Source organism: Melanostigma gelatinosum (assembly GCF_949748355.1).
Source record: "Melanostigma gelatinosum genome assembly, chromosome: 14".
NCBI classification, from domain to species: domain Eukaryota; kingdom Metazoa; phylum Chordata; class Actinopteri; order Perciformes; family Zoarcidae; genus Melanostigma; species Melanostigma gelatinosum.
Window position 1 is genome coordinate 1230952 of NC_136647.1, and position 19834 is coordinate 1250785.

General features: G+C 45.8%; 1 protein-coding gene across 2 annotated transcripts; it reads right to left on the reverse strand.

Moving 5' to 3' along the window:
- Nucleotides 1-1002: 1002 nt before the first annotated feature.
- On the reverse strand, nt 1003-14795 carry slc25a14 (solute carrier family 25 member 14). Of its 2 annotated transcripts, none has more exons than XM_079283159.1 (9): nt 14679-14795; nt 13903-14013; nt 12953-13091; nt 11835-11929; nt 7536-7621; nt 7134-7229; nt 6775-6899; nt 6472-6685; nt 1003-3476 (listed from the first exon to the last, which is right to left on the reverse strand). In XM_079283159.1, exons 2-9 carry the CDS (start codon nt 13964-13966, stop codon nt 3435-3437), a joined length of 861 nt encoding a protein of 286 aa, XP_079139285.1. In that variant the 5' UTR covers nt 13967-14013; nt 14679-14795; the 3' UTR covers nt 1003-3434. The 2 variants fall into 2 exon arrangements, with proteins under 2 accessions (XP_079139285.1, XP_079139286.1); XM_079283160.1 differs by having other exon boundaries at nt 13903-14010; nt 14679-14693.
- Between the last annotated feature and the right edge of the window lie 5039 nt (nt 14796-19834).

The window sequence follows — 19834 nt, forward strand, 5'->3', positions numbered from 1 at the left end:
TCGACACAAACATCAGACACTAAAACAGTCACTTCATCCAGAAGCTTCTCAAGAGGTTTTAATAGAAACAGTTCAGGTGTGTGACGAGCTCACACACCTGCAGCTCGTTCACCTGATGGCAGCGTGTGTGTGTGTGTGTGTGTGAGAGTGTGTGTGTGATTGATTAGAGTAAACATTAAAGGGTCGGTTCACCCAAATTACAAACATGTTTTGATGCTCGTTTCACAAAAATGTTTTATTAATTTATTTTTAATTCAACCTTTTATGTGTTCGGATAATATAATTTACATTTAGACAAATGTCTCCGCGTAAAAGTTTCTCCACATGAAAAACTAAACATGAAAAACAGACTTAAAAAAACAGTAAAAAGTTAAAATCAAGTGAAAAATTAAAGAAAATCCAAATCAAAGAGAAATCAGCCTTTAAGAACAAAACAGCTAAATTATTTAAAACAAAAAATTACATTAAAGTGATGACAGACTATAAACGGAAATAAAATATAAAACTATTTACCAAGAACCAATCGGTGGACTCGATCAGCTCGACACTGAAACATCTGGAACACAGCTGGACACTTTGGGTTTCTTCGTTTGAAACTGTGCTGTTTGCGTTACATGTTTGGACTCTGCGATTCACAACCTTTGCGTCCGACATGTTTCATCTTTTTAGACAAATGTGAGATTCTCAAAATTAGCGTATGAATACTTGAGCTTTTCACCGCCAAACTGAAGATTCCTCGAGTCCAGGTGCTGAGATATCCGAGACGGACGACTTGGAAACTTGGGTCGTCACTCACTCATTGACAACGTTGGAGTCGCTATCCAGAGTTTAGCTGTAGAGGACTATATAGTGAGCGAGATGAAAAAACACCATCGGACGCAGTCGGATCAGTTGATACGTTTCCTCTGACGACACAAAGTTATCTTTAAATGTTAAAATCCAGGAAGTTGAGCGTTGCTCAAACAGACAAAGAAAGACGACACAAAGTTGATACGGAAACATTTAAAGCATATATTTTATTAGAGTGAATATTGAGTCGATAGAAAGCCGAAACCAAAAGAAAATAAACTACAAAACAGTGAAAGAAGTCCCACCATAGAATATAACCATAAAGCATGAAGGCTCCAGACAGCAGCGACTCACCAAAGTGCAAAAGAGGTCAAGAGAAAGTGTACGTCACATTATATCGTTTTAAAACCAGAAAGGACAAAACAGCAACTTAAAAAACGAAATGAAGGATCCATTTATAAAACATGAAACGCAATGTAGAGATGTCAGAGTGAGGTCTGGAGGAATGACGTCGATACGAAATAAATAAGTCAATAAATATCCTGTTGAATTGATCAGTTTCGTTCAACGTGAGACTAAAAAACTTCAAACTTGATTCAGGCACAGAAAAGAGAAGTCAGACAGGTTTCAAACTCCAGCTACTGTTACACAACAGAAGAACATCAACAGATTTAAAAAGCTGATTACGCGGCACACAGTTTATTACGTTACGCTCTCCGAACAATAATCGTGACTCAAGGGCCACTTTCGGGAGCTTTCAACCGAGCAAACTCTCCATCAGTGACGCTGCGCTCAGTCTGAGAAGCTTAAATCAGACGCTTTGATGATCTGGTGAATAAGTGAAGGAAATAGATTTACTCCACTGGGTGATTGATATTCGAGTGAAAACTAAAGACTTGTTTTTCTGTTGGGAGTCTTTTGGCTGCGTCTGAAATGTCGTATTAACATTTTATAAGAAAAGGTGAATGTAGATAAACAACGTTCTATTCAGCGCATACAAACGATATATATGCAGATGACACTTGATTATACGTCACTGACTCCTTCTAATCTTGTTCTTACAAACATGTGTATATATACACACGTGTGTATATATATATACGTATATATATATATACGTATATATGTGTGTATATATATATATATACATATATATACACACATATATACACACACACACACACACGATGATTTTAGGAATTTTATCTGAAGACAAACTATAAAAAATAAGGTCGACAAAATAAAAACCTTCAGATTCCAGAACAAACAGAAATACTTAAATAAAGCATAACAATGTTTTGGTGATGCTGGTGGATGAAGAGCGACGTCAAACAAATAAATATTCACAAATCATAAGAAGCATGTGTTCAGATACGTGTTCACGGAAAGCATGTAAAACTTATTGTGTTATGAATTTAAATCTCCTGAAGACGTCAGCAGCTCGGTAGAAACACGTTTTTGGCTTCTTTTGAACTTCCCTGTTCACATCAGCTGATTCTTTCTATTCACCTCAAAGCAGCAAGAACACGGAGAAATAACTTCCACCTCGACGGGAGACTCGCCCCCAAAGCTGCAGACTGGAGGAGAATAAAAGAAAGGCATCTGTAGAAACAACAGAAAGGTAACAGGAGCGATTGATGTGGACTGCAGAAGAAGAGGAACACCTTTTGGTCGCGTGATGAAGAAGAGGCTCGTTAAAACTGCTTTGGTTCACATTCCTGCTCGTTTCAGATGTTCAGATTTATTCTCAGAGGAAATCATAAACAGAACAAAACTCACAAAGTGTTCGACCCGTCTCAAGATTAAAACTGCATTTTGAAGGAACCTTTTCTTTACACCTAGATGTACAAAAGAAGAACGTGTAGAACCCATTAGAACCCATTATAGGAAATAAAAAATAAAATAAATTACAGAATCCTCGAGATTAAAATCTATGAGAAAAAACTTTAATCTTCTCAGAATTTACAAGAAATAAACTCAGAGATATGCGTTTTAATTTAGTCAATGAACAGAACTTTAGCTGAACCTCACAGCACAGATGCTGCCGGTAAACAAAAAATATTTATCAAATTAATATTTATCCATTTCTGTTGATGAAAGAACACCAGCATAAAAAAGCTACTTTAGGAGCGACGAAGTTCAAAAATGTGTGACTTCATATCTGAGTTTTTTCTCCTCCAGCTTCGTCATTTATTTATTTTTTATTCCTCAACACGCCATCCACGTCTTTAAAACTAGGCGTAGACATTCTGCGACGCTTATTACAGAATTCTTTTTTACCAGATCTGTGAAGAAGAAACAATCACAAGTGTCCGTTTAAAAATAATAATAACAATAAATGCAAAAGTTCACCAAATCCACCAAAAGTCTGTCATCTTCAGTCTGCTACAGAACGTTGAGCTGCAGGGTGGAGTGTCTGATGGTGACAGAGATCACCATAGCAACAGTACGAATAAACACAACAAAGTGACAATAAATAAAAACACATCGTGAAGAAACAAACAAAGAGAGTGAGAAACATAGGATTTGGATGAGCATGGGGGGGGGGGGGGGGAGATGACCAAACATCGTGTTGCATCATTGGTTTGAATGAGCTCACACCTTCTGACCCAACAACAGTCCAGTGAGGTCACTTCCTGCTCTGCTTAGAGCGTGAACTTCTTCAGCTGCTCGAATGTGATGAAGAACTGGAACAGGTGGTGAAGGAAAACAGGAAAACCAGACCCCTACCTCTCTCTCTCTTCATCTGTCTCTCCCTCTCTCCCTCTCTCCTTGGTCTGCTCATCACTAAAATAATCACCTACAATACAACATCTGTGGTTTTGTAGTTCATTTTGACGTGTATGGTGGACTTAGTTGGGATGAATGGTTGAAGACACCGGCGCTGTCCGTGGTGCTGAACTCTCTCTGTGGACCGGGTCCAGCAGAACGGTACCTTTATGGTGGTTTTTAGTTTCTTTGAAGGTTTCTAACAGGCGAATGCTTTACTGCAACCAAAACAACACTGCAAGTGAATGTACAGCAATAATATGAATATTTTAATTACAAAGTAAAGGCTCTATAAACATAAGGGGGAGTTAAATTGAAACATATAATACATAATCATATATGTTTGACACTGTGCAGTCGGGCCGGTGCTAGAGTCCGGCCGGCGCTAGAGTCGGGCCGGCGCTAGAGTCGGGCCGGCGCTAGAGTCGGGCCGGCGCTAGAGTCCGGCCGGCGCTAGAGTCCGGCCGGCGCTAGAGTCGGGCCGGCGCTAGAGTCGGGCCGGCGCTAGAGTCGGGCCGGCGCTAGAGTCGGGCCGGCGCTAGAGTCGGGCCGGCGCTAGAGTCCGGCCGGCGCTAGAGTCCGGCCGGCGCTAGAGTCCGGCCGGCGCTAGAGTCGGGCCGGCGCTAGAGTCCGGCCGGCGCTAGAGTCGGGCCGGCGCTAGAGTCCGGCCGGCGCTAGAGTCGGGCCGGCGCTAGAGTCGGGCCGGCGCTAGAGTCCGGCCGGCGCTAGAGTCGGGCCGGCGCTAGAGTCCGGCCGGCGCTAGAGTCCGGCCGGCGCTAGAGTCCGGCCGGCGCTAGAGTCGGGCCGGCGCTAGAGTCGGGCCGGCGCTAGAGTCGGGCCGGCGCTAGAGTCGGGCCGGCGCTAGAGTCGGGCCGGCGCTAGAGTCCGGCCGGCGCTAGAGTCGGGCCGGCGCTAGAGTCCGGCCGGCGCTAGAGTCGGGCCGGCGCTAGAGTCGGGCCGGCGCTAGAGTCGGGCCGGCGCTAGAGTCGGGCCGGCGCTAGAGTCGGGCCGGCGCTAGAGTCGGGCCGGCGCTAGAGTCCGGCCGGCGCTAGAGTCCGGCCGGCGCTAGAGTCCGGCCGGCGCTAGAGTCCGGCCGGCGCTAGAGTCGGGCCGGCGCTAGAGTCCGGCCGGCGCTAGAGTCCGGCCGGCGCTAGAGTCCGGCCGGCGCTAGAGTCGGGCCGGCGCTAGAGTCGGGCCGGCGCTAGAGTCCGGCCGGCGCTAGAGTCGGGCCGGCGCTAGAGTCCGGCCGGCGCTAGAGTCCGGCCGGCGCTAGAGTCCGGCCGGCGCTAGAGTCGGGCCGGCGCTAGAGTCCGGCCGGCGCTAGAGTCGGGCCGGCGCTAGAGTCCGGCCGGCGCTAGAGTCGGGCCGGCGCTAGAGTCGGGCCGGCGCTAGAGTCCGGCCGGCGCTAGAGTCGGGCCGGCGCTAGAGTCGGGCCGGCGCTAGAGTCGGGCCGGCGCTAGAGTCGGGCCGGCGCTAGAGTCGGGCCGGCGCTAGAGTCCGGCCGGCGCTAGAGTCCGGCCGGCGCTAGAGTCGGGCCGGCGCTAGAGTCCGGCCGGCGCTAGAGTCGGGCCGGCGCTAGAGTCCGGCCGGCGCTAGAGTCGGGCCGGCGCTAGAGTCCGGCCGGCGCTAGAGTCGGGCCGGCGCTAGAGTCGGGCCGGCGCTAGAGTCCGGCCGGCGCTAGAGTCGGGCCGGCGCTAGAGTCCGGCCGGCGCTAGAGTCGGGCCGGCGCTAGAGTCGGGCCGGCGCTAGAGTCCGGCCGGCGCTAGAGTCGGGCCGGCGCTAGAGTCGGGCCGGCGCTAGAGTCCGGCCGGCGCTAGAGTCGGGCCGGCGCTAGAGTCCGGCCGGCGCTAGAGTCGGGCCGGCGCTAGAGTCGGGCCGGCGCTAGAGTCGGGCCGGCGCTAGAGTCGGGCCGGCGCTAGAGTCGGGCCGGCGCTAGAGTCGGGCCGGCGCTAGAGTCGGGCCGGCGCTAGAGTCGGGCCGGCGCTAGAGTCCGGCCGGCGCTAGAGTCCGGCCGGCGCTAGAGTCGGGCCGGCGCTAGAGTCGGGCCGGCGCTAGAGTCGGGCCGGCGCTAGAGTCGGGCCGGCGCTAGAGTCGGGCCGGCGCTAGAGTCGGGCCGGCGCTAGAGTCCGGCCGGCGCTAGAGTCGGGCCGGCGCTAGAGTCGGGCCGGCGCTAGAGTCCGGCCGGCGCTAGAGTCCGGCCGGCGCTAGAGTCCGGCCGGCGCTAGAGTCCGGCCGGCGCTAGAGTCGGGCCGGCGCTAGAGTCCGGCCGGCGCTAGAGTCGGGCCGGCGCTAGAGTCCGGCCGGCGCTAGAGTCGGGCCGGCGCTAGAGTCGGGCCGGCGCTAGAGTCGGGCCGGCGCTAGAGTCGGGCCGGCGCTAGAGTCGGGCCGGCGCTAGAGTCCGGCCGGCGCTAGAGTCGGGCCGGCGCTAGAGTCCGGCCGGCGCTAGAGTCGGGCCGGCGCTAGAGTCGGGCCGGCGCTAGAGTCCGGCCGGCGCTAGAGTCGGGCCGGCGCTAGAGTCCGGCCGGCGCTAGAGTCGGGCCGGCGCTAGAGTCCGGCCGGCGCTAGAGTCGGGCCGGCGCTAGAGTCGGGCCGGCGCTAGAGTCCGGCCGGCGCTAGAGTCGGGCCGGCGCTAGAGTCGGGCCGGCGCTAGAGTCGGGCCGGCGCTAGAGTCGGGCCGGCGCTAGAGTCGGGCCGGCGCTAGAGTCGGGCCGGCGCTAGAGTCGGGCCGGCGCTAGAGTCGGGCCGGCGCTAGAGTCGGGCCGGCGCTAGAGTCCTGTTGCAGTTTAAACACTTTTAATACTATTCAGTCTTTGTAGACGCGGATAGAAATATTTCCATTTTATAGTTTTAAATGTTAATGACTCAAAGAACCAGAAGCGATCAGAAGGAACTCTTTTCGGTTCTAAAGGATACGATGATGTTCCACGGTCCCAGCCGCAGCCAGTTGGGCCAGAATCCCTTGTAGAGGGCGAAGAAGCCCTCGTTCTTCCACGTCTGCGTCAGTCCGTCCAGCGTTCCCTTGTACATGGGGCCTCCCGACAGAACCCGCTGGTTCATCATGCGGGTCCGGACCACGTCCACGGGGTTGGAGGCCAGCGCGCCGGCCAAACCACACGTGAAACTAGAACTGTACGAAACAACCAGACAGTGAACAAAGGAGAACGGATCGCCCAAAAGCTGAGATCATCTAAAAAAAAAAAAAGAGTTTAAACTTACATAAAATGTGTCAAAATAGTGTCTCCCATTTGGCCTGAGTGAAGGAGGTGCTTCTTTGTGATGTCATAGACAGGAAGCTCCACCCCGACAACAATGGCTGCTCTCTGTGCTGTGGGGATGACACCCTGAGGAAGAGGAGGAGGAAGAAAATAAGTCTGACTGGACAAACAAAAAGCTCATACGACCAGATAACAAGATGTGAACAAGAACACTTGAGCTGTTGAAAGGTGTTATTTTCCAGTGTGACAGGTCTCTACGTCACTGTCTATTAACACCACTCACATACATACATACATATATAATATATATATCCATATATACTCTATATAACACAATGCACTTAGTAAACCAGCCCTCACCCTCCACAGCCCTCTGGTTCCCTCAGTCTGGTAGATGTTCATGAAGTTGGACATCATGCTGCCTTGGAGCAAACTGCCCTGAGCCTGCATTCTGATCTGGAACAACAACAAGCATTGTCAGCCCTATTAATACAACCGAGCATGTGAACTTAGGTTTCTGTGTTTTTCGATTTTAAAATGAGTTCTTAAACCTAACGGGCACATGTTCTTGATCAATAACTTAAAACAATGAACTGATGAACGTGATACTTATTGATTCATTTCAGGGTTTCTGCAGGTTTAAACAACATCTTTTAAGACCACAGAATGAAATTTAAAGCCCGTTAATATTTTGTGTTTAAAGTAGAAGTAGCAAACGTATAACGGAAAAGAAGTAGAAATAGTCTGAGCAGCGAGGATCACCTTGAGGACGTCTGTGGGGTTTGCCAGAGAAGAAGAAAGAACTCCCGACACGACGCCGCAGAACACGTTGATCACTATCGTCTCATCTGGCATCAAAGAGACAAGAAATATGAATTAATACTCACACACACACACACACACACACACACACACACACACACACACACACACACACACACACACACACACACACACACACACACACACACACACACACACACACACACACACACACACACACACACACACACACACACACACACACACACACACACACACACACACACACACACACACACACACACACACACACACACACACACACACACACACACACACACACACACACACACACACACACTTCAAAAGGTGAAAAACATTTCATAAAGTGAATCAAAAAGTCAGATCAGATGCTTTTAGTAAAATTATTTCTCCACATGAAGTCGTTTAAATCCCTCTAGGTATCGTTAGTATTTTATAAATACTAGTACTCTGATCGGTTCTATTAGATTATATGCTAAATAAATAAAGGAAAGAATCCACATTTCTTTATTGTTCTTGTATGTAAACAAATAGTCTTTCTTGAGCAGCAACACAGGAAGTTCCAAAATACATTCAGTTAAACAATTATCTCGGTGATTGTCGTTCATCAAATAAACATGACATTAAATGAAGAAAGAGCGTTTTGTATTTAGGTGAAGTTGAGCCTTCCTCCGTCCTTGCTTCCTTTCCTTCCACTCTGATCTACTTTCTCACATGCGATTCAGAATCAATACTTCTCGATAAGTTCACCGAACGCACGAAGACATCTGCTCCGATTCATCGGCGCTGACTCACTAGAAAAGAGGCGAGTCACTGCAGGTTTACGGCCAATTGAATCAGTCGGGAAGTCACGGGGACAGATATTCAGAAACAAAACAATGCACTTCAACACACACTCCTACATAGCATTTCAGGTTTTTGCTAATTCCTTATTAATCCCTGATTAGCCACCTCAAGTTTCATCCCAAAAACTCCATTTTACAAGACAACGTGAACACAAAGCACAGAATTCATGCTGGAAACAAATTAAAATCGTCCACGCGACTAAACTACAGTCAGAGCAAGTAGAAGTTTATAATCTCCAAAAAGACGCCGACGGGTGATCGACGGCGCCAACAAACAGGACTTTAACCCAGGAGACCGAGCTCGACTCCACGTTGTGGATTTTGTTTCCTAAAACCTAAATGTTGGTTTTGTAGCCTGAACTAAACTGTTAAGACCAACCGTGATGTTTTTGAAAACCTTACTAAGTGGTGTTGAACGTAATGTCTGAAGTATGGGTTTATGTGACGTCCTGAATAATACAAAACAAGTTCAATACAAACTTTAAACACAGATTAAGACTTGTAGCGCTAAAAGAGGATTATGTACATCATGTCTATTCCAGCATTTAATCCCCCATGAAATGTGAAACGCTTTGTTTTTTCAATCACAGAAGAGGTGAAGTGTACGCTGGTGATTTTGTTACCGTTGTTGGACAGAGAGACCTCTTATGAGGCTAAACACATCTGGACTCAAAACTAGCTTTACTCCATCTGCTCCGTTATTTAAATGATTCATCTTATGTTCACTGATTGGCCATAAAATATTGAGGAGGACAAGGACAGAGAGGACGAGGAGAGAGGGGACGAGGACAGAGGGGACGAGGAGAGAGGGGACGAGGAGAGAGGGGACGAGGAGAATGGGGACGAGGAGAGAGGGGACGAGGAGAGCGGGGACGAGGAAAGGGGACGGGGAAAGAGGAGAGATAGGACGAGGAAAGAGAGGACGAGGAAAGAGACGACGAGGAGAGAGAGGACGAGGAGAGAGGACGAGGAGAGAGGAGAGAGGACAAGGAAAGAGGGAACGAGGAGAGAGGGGACAAGGAGAGAGGAGACGAGGAGGAAAGAGAGAGAGGACGAGGAAAGAGGGGACGAGGAGAGAGAGGACGAGGAGAGAGAGGAGGAAAGAGAGGACGAGGAAAGAGGGGACGAGGAGCGAGAGGACGAGGAAAGAGGGGACGAGGAGCGAGAGGACGAGGACAGAGATGACGAGGACAGAGATGACGAGGACAGAGAGGATGAGGAAAGAGGAGAGAGGACGAGGAGACAGGACGAGGAGAGAGAGGACAAGGAGAGCGAGGACGAGGAAAGGGGACGAGGAAAGCGAGGACGAGGAGAGCGAGGACGAGGAGAGCGAGGACGAGGAAAGAGGGGACGAGGAAAGAGGGGACGAGGAAAGAGGAGAGAGGACGAGGACAGAGATGACGAGGAAAGAGGAGAGAGAGGACGAGGACAGAGAGGACGAGGAGAGGGAGGGAATAAAGAAGAAACCAGTCAAAGGGAAATGACAAATCAAAGGAAGCAGACGGAGACAGAAGCTCACAAACGTCCAGAGACCCTAAATCTCTGATAAACTGACTTATTCTCTTGGCACCTTTATGCTGTAAACTACAAGGACATGTGCATGATTTACCTGCACAGCCACAAGCACACGGTCACATGGTGCCAATTAAATCACTAATATGGTAATGAGCTGCAACCAACGGCTCTAATTTAGAGCTGAAAGTCACCATGTTAATCCATTCATCTGTCGTTTGGTGGATTAATCATTGTGTCATTGTCTTGTGCCTTTCAATGTCTTGTTTTGAAAACCCAACGACAAAGTGAAGCATCATGGGACTTTATTTTTAGAAAGGGGAAATTTGTCTGTGGCAGCATCAAACAGGGTTACACAATAAAATAAAATATTGGGTATGGAAAATGCACAATATATACAATATAATAAAATAACAGAGCAGGACCTATTAACTTTAAGAAAACAAAGTAATAAAAATGCACAGTATATACACTGAATAGAATTGTATTCAGTTAACTAAGTAGGAAAAATAAAAAATAAAAATAAACAAAACGGTCGTGCACAAGATCAGCAACAGCAGCAACAGCAGCATCAGTGTTACAGTCTAGTGTGTGACTTGGCCAGAGGTGACTTGTTATACAGTGATATGGCCGAGGGCAGGAATGTTCTCCTGTATCTGTCCTTGTGACAGCGGAGAGATTGTGTTTGGCAAGACAAGTTCTCTTTTGTCTTTTTTAATCCCGTTTGAATTGAAAAATAAAAAAGATAATTTTCAATAAAGTCTAATTTCATCATAAAACCGTTGAAGTATAAGACTTTGGGGTTGGAAAGACTAAATGGTGTTATATAAAGTGGTAATATGTCAACATGATATCGTACGATATGATAAATTATGATCGTTATCAGACCTTCAGTACGAGGTGAAAGGTACTAATACATCATAACTAAAGGATGGAGTAGAGCATCAAATACACTCGTATAAAACACAACAGTATGGGTTTAATATAGTACGGTTTAGTATAATATAACCGCATCATTTATAACATATACATTATATTACATCTCTATTTAAAGAAAGACAAACACTAAATTGTTCAATCATACCAGTTATGAGCCTTGTGTTTATGTATTTTAGTCTCTTTGTGTCTTGAACAATGGAAGTTTTGTGTATTTCCATTTAAATCAATTATATATCCTTGAGTTCTCCACATGAGATCGATGTCAGATGTCAGGAGCACTTAGAGCTGCCTGACTCCCCCTCTCCTTCTCCCTCCCCCCCTCCCCCCCTCCCTCCCTCCCTGGAGGCTCTTTGTCTCATATTTAGCTTTCACATCAGTGCCGGTGGATTAACACACTCAGTCTGCTTCCAGACGGGTCAACACAGGCTGGTTTGGTGGATGTGAAATCTGTTGAGCGACACCACCATCATCCCCCCCACCACCATCACCACCACCACCATCACCCCCCCACCACCACCATCACCACCCCCACCATCATCCCCCCCACCCCCACCACCATCCCCCCCACCCACCACCCCCACCACCACCATCCCCACCACCACCATCACCCCCACCATCACCCCCCCCCACCACCACCACCATCCCCCCCACCACCACCATCACCCCCCCCACCATCACCCCCCCCCCCATTCCCACCGTCATCATCCCCACCATCCCCCCCACCACCACCCATACATTTTTACATAGTGTATATACGGCGCTGCTCGCTATTCAAACCACCTCCTGCAGCTCATCGTTTGGTTGCTGCTGAGCGACAGACAAGTTTCTTATAATCAAAAACGCTTTCTGTGAATGTCTCCTCTGTGTTCAGGCTGCAGTTAGAGCATTAGGATGACAGACATAAAAGAAGAGGTTAAGAGAGAGGTAGAAGACGGGATGTCAGAGGCAGACCAACACTCACCTTCTGGATGAGTCACAAACAGCCTCTTCAGAGAGTTGTAGGTTCCGATCTTGATCGTCCCGTAAGAAGCTTGTCTCAACAGAGCCGGAGAAATCCTGAGAGGAGGAGAACGAATGTTCATCAACTTGAACCCCGGAGGGAAACTGAACACCTAACTGTGTTCACATCAACAACATTTCAGTCTCAATGAGGGTAAAGATCACTCAAAGGCAGAGATGACTCTGAACACAGCCGCTGCTTTGAAAGTCAGAGAGAAGCTGGAATACAGTTCCTGTTCCTGTGAGCTGCTTCTTTCAGGTCTGAAGTTGGATTCAGCGACGTCACAGTTTTAAAACACCCACAAAGTGCAACAGCTCTGTGTGCAAAGCTTGTTACTGCACAAGCTGTTTCCGTCCACACGGAGCACCGTGTGTGAGTTTGTATCTGTTATCGCATCACGAGCTTGTAGATAGAAGAAGAAAGACTGAACCACCAACACTTTACTCCTTCATGTGCAATATCGATGTACATATGTGCAATACAAACACTTCATACTACCTCATATGTGCAATAATGTTGTATTTTTAGCTTCTTGTTTTACATATTTATTATACCTTTACTGTTTGACTATTTATTTTCTTGTTTTGTTGTCTACTGATGTCCACTTTGCTGCTGTGATCCTGTAAATGTCCGGCTGTGGGACGAATAGAGGATTCTCTCATCTCACACTCGTAGGAGAGTGAATCTTCCAGGATCTGATGATTGCATTTTATTTCTTGTTTTTCTCTCATCCACAGAACCGCTGCAGTCTGTCTCTTTTAAAAAGGAAGCCGACAGCAGAACCTGACTTTACTTTTAACGTTATCAAACTCAAATAAATGCTCTCTCCTCCTAAATCCATACTACAGTACTCCCCTGTTTTATGAATGAAGAGGCACACGAGATGAAGCAGACCCCACCCTGAAAGTTCTTGAACTTCCCCTCACATTGAGGATAAAATGTCCCCAGAACACTGGTTCCTGCGGTCCCTCCATGGTGAAGGTTCCTGCGGTCCCTCCATGGTGAAGGTTCCTGCGGTCCAACAGAAGCTAAAGAGTGTATCTGACTTCATACAGACCCTAAAGAAACGTCTTCCATACCCAGAGTAGAGCGCTCGGATGCCCTCCTCCTTGCCGATCTTGAAGAGGGCGTGGAACATGCCTCTGTAGCGCACCTCCATGTACTGGGACTGACCCTGGACCTGTAAGCGAGTCTTTGTCAGGTCAATGGGAAAGGTCCCTGAGGATTCAAAATATAAGAATAAGAACGATCACAATCAATGTAGTGGATTCATAGCAATGCTGCAGTTGATCATGATTCTGTACGGAAGATATTTTGCATCAAATATTGATGAAATATCAAATTGATACGGCTAAGTAGACTATTCAGGAACCGCTTTGTTTTTGTGTAACACCAATAAATGAAAAGCACCATGAATACATACAAAAAAATAACCAGTAGAACTAAAATGGTTTGGGTAATTTCCTTAATTAGCAAAAAGAAACTTGGGCAATGGTTCATATGTCTACTAAATCACGGAGCTCACGTTAAGTTAACAACTGAGTGACGCCTCAGGGTGTGTATATTTGCATTAGTATCATCTGTTTTCTATTTTTCTGTACTCTTTAATGTCTTTAGTTTGCCGTGTTGACGGGTCTAGCTTTGTAGGGTCCATGTCAAATTTATATATTTATGAATATATCAATCTTTCCATCGATCTAATCTGGTGGGTACTAACTGCCACTTCAATTACCGTGCTATTTAAATTACACTATAAAGTAAGTAAACAGTGTGGAAGTATGTACCAACACACTGACCAGATTTCTAACTTGGTAAATCGTGTACACCTGCAGTTACGGGACAAGACAACGCACACAATGTGCACCAAAGAGCTTTGATATGTATTTATTTATTTATTTATTTATGCATGTCTGGCTACGTGTCTGCAAAAACAAAGACTATTTGCTGCAATGGAAGTACAGCAAACACCATAAATATCCATGATTCGTTGGGATGTCTGTGTGTGGTGGTGGTGCATCACGTAGCTCACCGAATTCTGCGACAATCGAGGCCATCCCTCCGTAGATGAACGGCTTCCAGTTGAGGTCGATCATCTCCGCGGTGCCGGCTGCTGCTGCTTCCACCTGCTGCAGACCCGCTACTAGAAACAACAGCAGGCATAAGTCAACCCAGTGGTGCAGCCTCAGACAATACAACATGGCGATAAACAGTTTCTGGTGATGCTACAGATCAATGCGAAGCTCCTCAGCATCAGCATCCCCCAGTGAACTGCGCCGGAAAGAGAGAGCGAGCGAGGGAGCCGTCATATTTGTAGCCGGGGCGTCGCTATTGGCTGCCAGTTCAGTCAATCAAGATTCTAAGCGAGTTGATTGGCTGATGCGCCGGGGAAAGAGAGAGCGAGCGAGGGAGCCGTCATATTTGTAGCCGGGGGACACTATTGGCTGCGAGTTCAGTCAATCAAGATCCTAAGCGATTTGATTGGCTGATGCGCCGGGGAAGAGGCGTTCTGCGAATGACAGCAACAGTGTCACGAGAATTAAATTAAGTTATTTACTATCGTTAACATTTTGTCATGATTTTAAAAGAGATGATAAATACAATTAATTATTTTAGCTGTGATGTAAGAATTTTAAAAGCTTAAAATCGCGTTTTTTTATTTATTTATTAGAAATTACCGTTATTTAACAGTTAACGGTTGGCTCATTGCTAAGCTAGCATAAGTCAGCTAACGTTAACACTTGTTGGAAATTACGAGCGAGCTTATTAGCGGGCTCACCAGTTAGCGACTAGTAATTTGTCACGTACCTGTTGAGTCGATGAAATCCGTTAAACTGCTATTTGAGTTGGTTTTCCATGATTTAACACACAGCCTTACTTGAATAAAGTACAAGAAAGTGAGCTTCTCATTGTCGCTAATGTCAAATAAACCTGAAATGAGCTTCTTCTTCGTCTTTTTTTTCTTCTTCTTCTCTTTGAGGTTTAACGGCAGCACACACACACACACACTCATTACCGCCATCTGCTGGAGGTAGTTAACTCCTCTTGATCCGTTCTTTCTCCCATCACGTTCTTTCACTCCTTAGTTTGCGACTTTGTTGAATGATAATAATAAAAATGATATTAATAATATTAAACTTTATTATTTTTCATTATTATATATTTTTTTTAAATTTAATTATAATTTTTTATTTACAATAAAGGAAAATAGACCGAGAATGAAAATCAGACACAGAATGCCATAATGGAATATAAGATGCAAAATCAAACACACATTGTAATATAACAATAGGATGAAATAGAATTATATAATATGGAAAATAAAATACAATGAATAATAATAATAATCCAAAATAAAATTCAGTGTTGCATCATACTCAGGTGTTTTCAATATTTTGTCCACCCCATTTAAATGTAAGAGTAGGCGCACAATATACAGTAAATAGTTATTTTGTACTAAAATATGTATTTATTATCGATTTGTGTATTCGTGTAATTGTGTTGTTAAACGATAATAAGACACAAAGGCTTTTTAAAGAAATGTATTGTTGATTTTTTTATGTGAATATCGGAGTTGATCTGTTTATATTCTTTAAAAAACAATAATATTATCCGGCCACACCTGCTGTCCTTAAATACTGTTTAGGGTGAGAAATAAGCCATAAAGTCATCAATTATGTCACCTCAATAGACAACGGTCATACAGCCCAAAGTTAATTCATCTCTCAACTGAGAACACCTGAGAAGCACAAACCTCTGAGATATAAAATAAAATGCATAAATAAAACTAAAACCAACAGCAAGTAACTCTTATTGGGACAGTGTGTGTGCGTTTTCGCGTCAGGCCGTCGTAGTTCTCCTACACGCTTGGCACACAGGAGAAGTTTCAGTCGGTTGCAATCTGCAACCTCGCCGCTAGATGGCGCCACATTCGACCAGTGGAGCTAACGTTAGCAGAGTACGTTAGCACATTGTTAACTGGAGTTAGCACTTCTATGCTACGCTAGCTACTGAAGGTATGCTGAATGTGTCTTAATGATGGTAACAGTGAATGAAGAGGAACAGAGTTGTTTCTTAGTTTCATTGTCTTATGTCTGGATCTCCAGCTGATGTGTTGGTTCACTTTTACACTTTAGCTTCTATCTTTATCTTTTTAACCTGTTTACACTGAAGAATCACTTTGACATCCTGGATATTTCCTTCAAACACATGTTGAAGACCCTTCTGTCTGCTTCTCTCTCAAATCGCCTTTTTCCAAGAATTGGATAACATTTCTTCGGGGAGTGCAGTGACAGTGTGGGCTCCATGGTGACGTAGCTCGGACGGCTTCACGGAGTGGCAGCCGGGGGTTCGACTCTGATTATCCTCAAGTCCCCTTTGGATGATATCAGATATTTTTTTGAAAATGAATTCATGCATGATGACTTTGGGTCGTTCTTTAACCAGATATTGGACCTGTGAAGACCTTTAGTATGTTTGTTTGAAGCCCACTAAAAACTGATGCAGGGAAGAAGATTTGCGTTACATTAAAACAATACAGTCACTCGTTTTAAGCTGCAACATACTGGTTACAAGCCTGTTTTTAACCTTCATTCAGCAAACCCTCAAAATCTTCACCTCACACGGCAGATGCACACATTGTTCATCTACGTCAGTAAAAACAATGTTCAGACAGTCTTTTGCTTCCGAATCTGAAATATAGTCAGTAGCCGGAGCCTATTGCAGAAGAGTTGGTGGGAACTTCAAAGTCCAAGAGTGGAGTGGGACCACTTCCACTTCCTCTTCCTCTGTTTCTTCTTCTTCTTCTTCTTCTTCTTCTTCTTCTTCTTCTTCTTCTTCTTCTCTCCTAACCGCCGATGCACTACCGGAGGGCATGCCTGGCAACAGCCACAGCGGCCGTGGACAGGTACCAGGTTTTTTTAGAGAGTGGTGCGCAGCATTCGGATGACACGCTGGTAAAGCTGCTGGAAGACCGACGATAGATTCCTGATGGAAATGAAGAAGAAGAGTGAGAAATGAACAGAAGCGTGAGGTCACAGTTTCTGAGCTTTTGCACTGCTAATAAAGGCATCAACCAATCACGTTGTGAGGAACGGACAACATGGAGGCTTCGTAGTCCGAAACCAAGATGGCAAACGTTATTACTCCTTTCAACCTTGACAAAGGCAGCGCAAGATTCAGATTCACTCCTTTGGTTCCTACCTTTCACAATAAAAGCCCCAGACATATGTGTGCTTAGAAGTAAGATGGGTTCTTCCTGAAGGGCTGAGGTTCTACCCAGGACCCTTGACTTCTGGAGAACTCCTTTTTGAATAAACGTTTTTTCAAGGGTTCTTTGGATGATAGAGGGTTCTTAATGGAACCCTTAGACATACAAAGAACCCTTGAAAAACCCTTTGTGAGATGAAAGGTTCCATGAAGAACAATTGTCTTCCAAAGGACTTTTTTTAGAAGAAAGAGTTCTTCAAGGATTGTTAAAAAACACGGGTGTTAAAAGAGAATACCTACAAAGTGTTCTCGAGGAATCTCTTGAACTATAAAATGGTTCTCGGTAGAACTGCCTGGTTGGGTTCTAGAAGAAACCCTTGGAATATTAAAGGGGTTTCGGGTGGAACCCCCTGGTGACTTCTAGAGAAAACCCTTGAAACACAAATATGTTCTTGATAGAACCCCCTGGGTGGGTTCTTGTTAGCACCACTAGTAGGTGTTAAGGTTCTAGATAGACCCAGTAAACTATAAAAGGATTCTGGGTGGAACTTTGTTCGAGGTACAACCCTTTATGTTGGGTTCTAGGTAGAACCCTCTGAAAGGCTCCAAGGTGAACATTCATACGAACATGCATGCTACAGTGTGTTTTTTGTATTGTATGAATGGCTACATATCAAAACACAAAAACTCTGGTCTTCTACTCACCGAGCTCCGTTGGAGAAGCAGTTGCTGCGGTTCGGATGGAGGCAGAAGAGCGAAGCCACGCAGTAAACAAAGCACAACAACATGGACAGCAGCCGGCACTTTAAGGACATCTTCGGTCTGATAGAAACACAAATGCAACCACTCTCACGTTGTCTGCAGCAGAATAAGAACAGGAAATGTGTTCAGACAACTTACGCTCCACAAGAGCAGAGAGAAACAACACTCTTTCTTGGGCTCTTATTTTGAAAGTCTAGCATGTTACTCCAAGATTTTGGGACTGTATATAGGAAGTGGACGTAGTCACCGTGATGTCACCCATTAGTTTGTGGACTACAGTTCTGTAGCCTCAAGTTCAACATTTTGCCCATCGCGATCTTGTTTTTTTGCAACCAGTGACACGAGAGGGCGGAGCTAAGCACCGAAACACTGAATAAGACGTTTTTTAGGCAACCAAAATGCTACAGTTAACTTTCATCAACTGAAAACAAACTGTGAAAGAGTTAAAGTTGTAAGACAAAAACTAACAAAAACGCAAACAACTCTGAGACTGGAACACAGTGCTAGAGACCTGTCAATCACTGTGTAGCCCCGCCCTAAAGCATCCCCTGCTTTATGGTCTGTGTGACTCTAAATGGACCATAATGTACTAAATGAACATCATGCTGTATTGAAGAAGACTTGAAACTAGAGATTGAGACATAAACTCATGTTTACAATGTTTACTGAGGGAATAAATCAAGAGAGAAGTAGAGTCATTTTCTATAGACTTCTATACAACCAGAGGAGTCGCCCCCTGGTGGACACTAGAGAGAATGCAGCTTTAACACATGAAGCATTGGCTTCCTTGTGATTGACAGGTCGCTGCTGCTACCAGAGCCCTATACGGCGTCTCGACATCATACCTCCTCAAACCAAATATGGTCACTTCCTGTTCATCAGTTGCAAAAAAGCCAAGATGGCGACGGACATAATCCAAGATGGCGAGTGCGAAATTGCCGAACACGAGGCTTCAAAACGTCAGTTAAAAACCCCAAAAACCCCAGCTCCTGCCGAAGGCCACAAACCACTCTGAAAACATCACTCACATAACATCATCATCATCATCATCATCATCATCACCTTAACAATCCTGCAGAGAAGACTGACTGATCTTCCAAAACTGGAAAAGAAAAACCTCCTCTCTTTGGATGAAATAAAACAAACGCCCCCGTCTCCTTGGACACAGATCCCAGGTGGAGTTACAAGAATCCGTGGGAGCAGTTTGGAGGATGGCGTTGTCAGAGGTGTAAACGGGAACCACTGGGTGCTGCTGGGCACCGGGCACAAGTACTGCTGACCCACGCTTTGTTTTGAAAGGTCCTGAAAGGTCTAGCAGGGGTGAATAACATTCCTACATTGTGCGTCTGTTGGAGCTATTTTGGTTTGTTGGGAGGGAAGAGGGAGGAGGGGGGGGGGGGGGGGGTATTAAAAAGAGAATCTGTCCTCTGGACTCACGTTGCGTCACGTTGAGACTGTTGTCTCGAGGTTTGAGGTGGGTCCAGTTTAACTCTCGAATCGTAGAATCAGCATCTGATTTAATGACAGGACCCACAAGGAATGGATTGCTTGGATTTTACAACACTTTTATTTTGCGGAGAGCAAAGAAAAAAATATTTTCTGTTAATATAACAACCGTTGCAGAAGATGCAATTTCAAAACAACACATAGGGGAGCTTTATTCATTTATTTTTCATGAAACAACTATCAATGCATCCCAAAATAAATGAGTGAAGTATGACGATACCTTTGCCTGGCTACAAAACATCATTCACCGCTATATCCATGAAAATGAATGCGCTGTAATTTGTAGATATCCCAAGAAATCAATTTGTTTGAAATCCACTGAACCATGAAACCAGGAAGTATAAAGACTGGGAAAACAGATCTTTCATCCAGGAGGCCGCTGTTCGTTCCCCGTGTGAAACGAGAAGTCAAACTAGAGATGGACGATTGTAGATGACTGTCGGCAATTTTCACCGAGAGGCTAAGTAGAGGAGATTTAAACTTGCAAT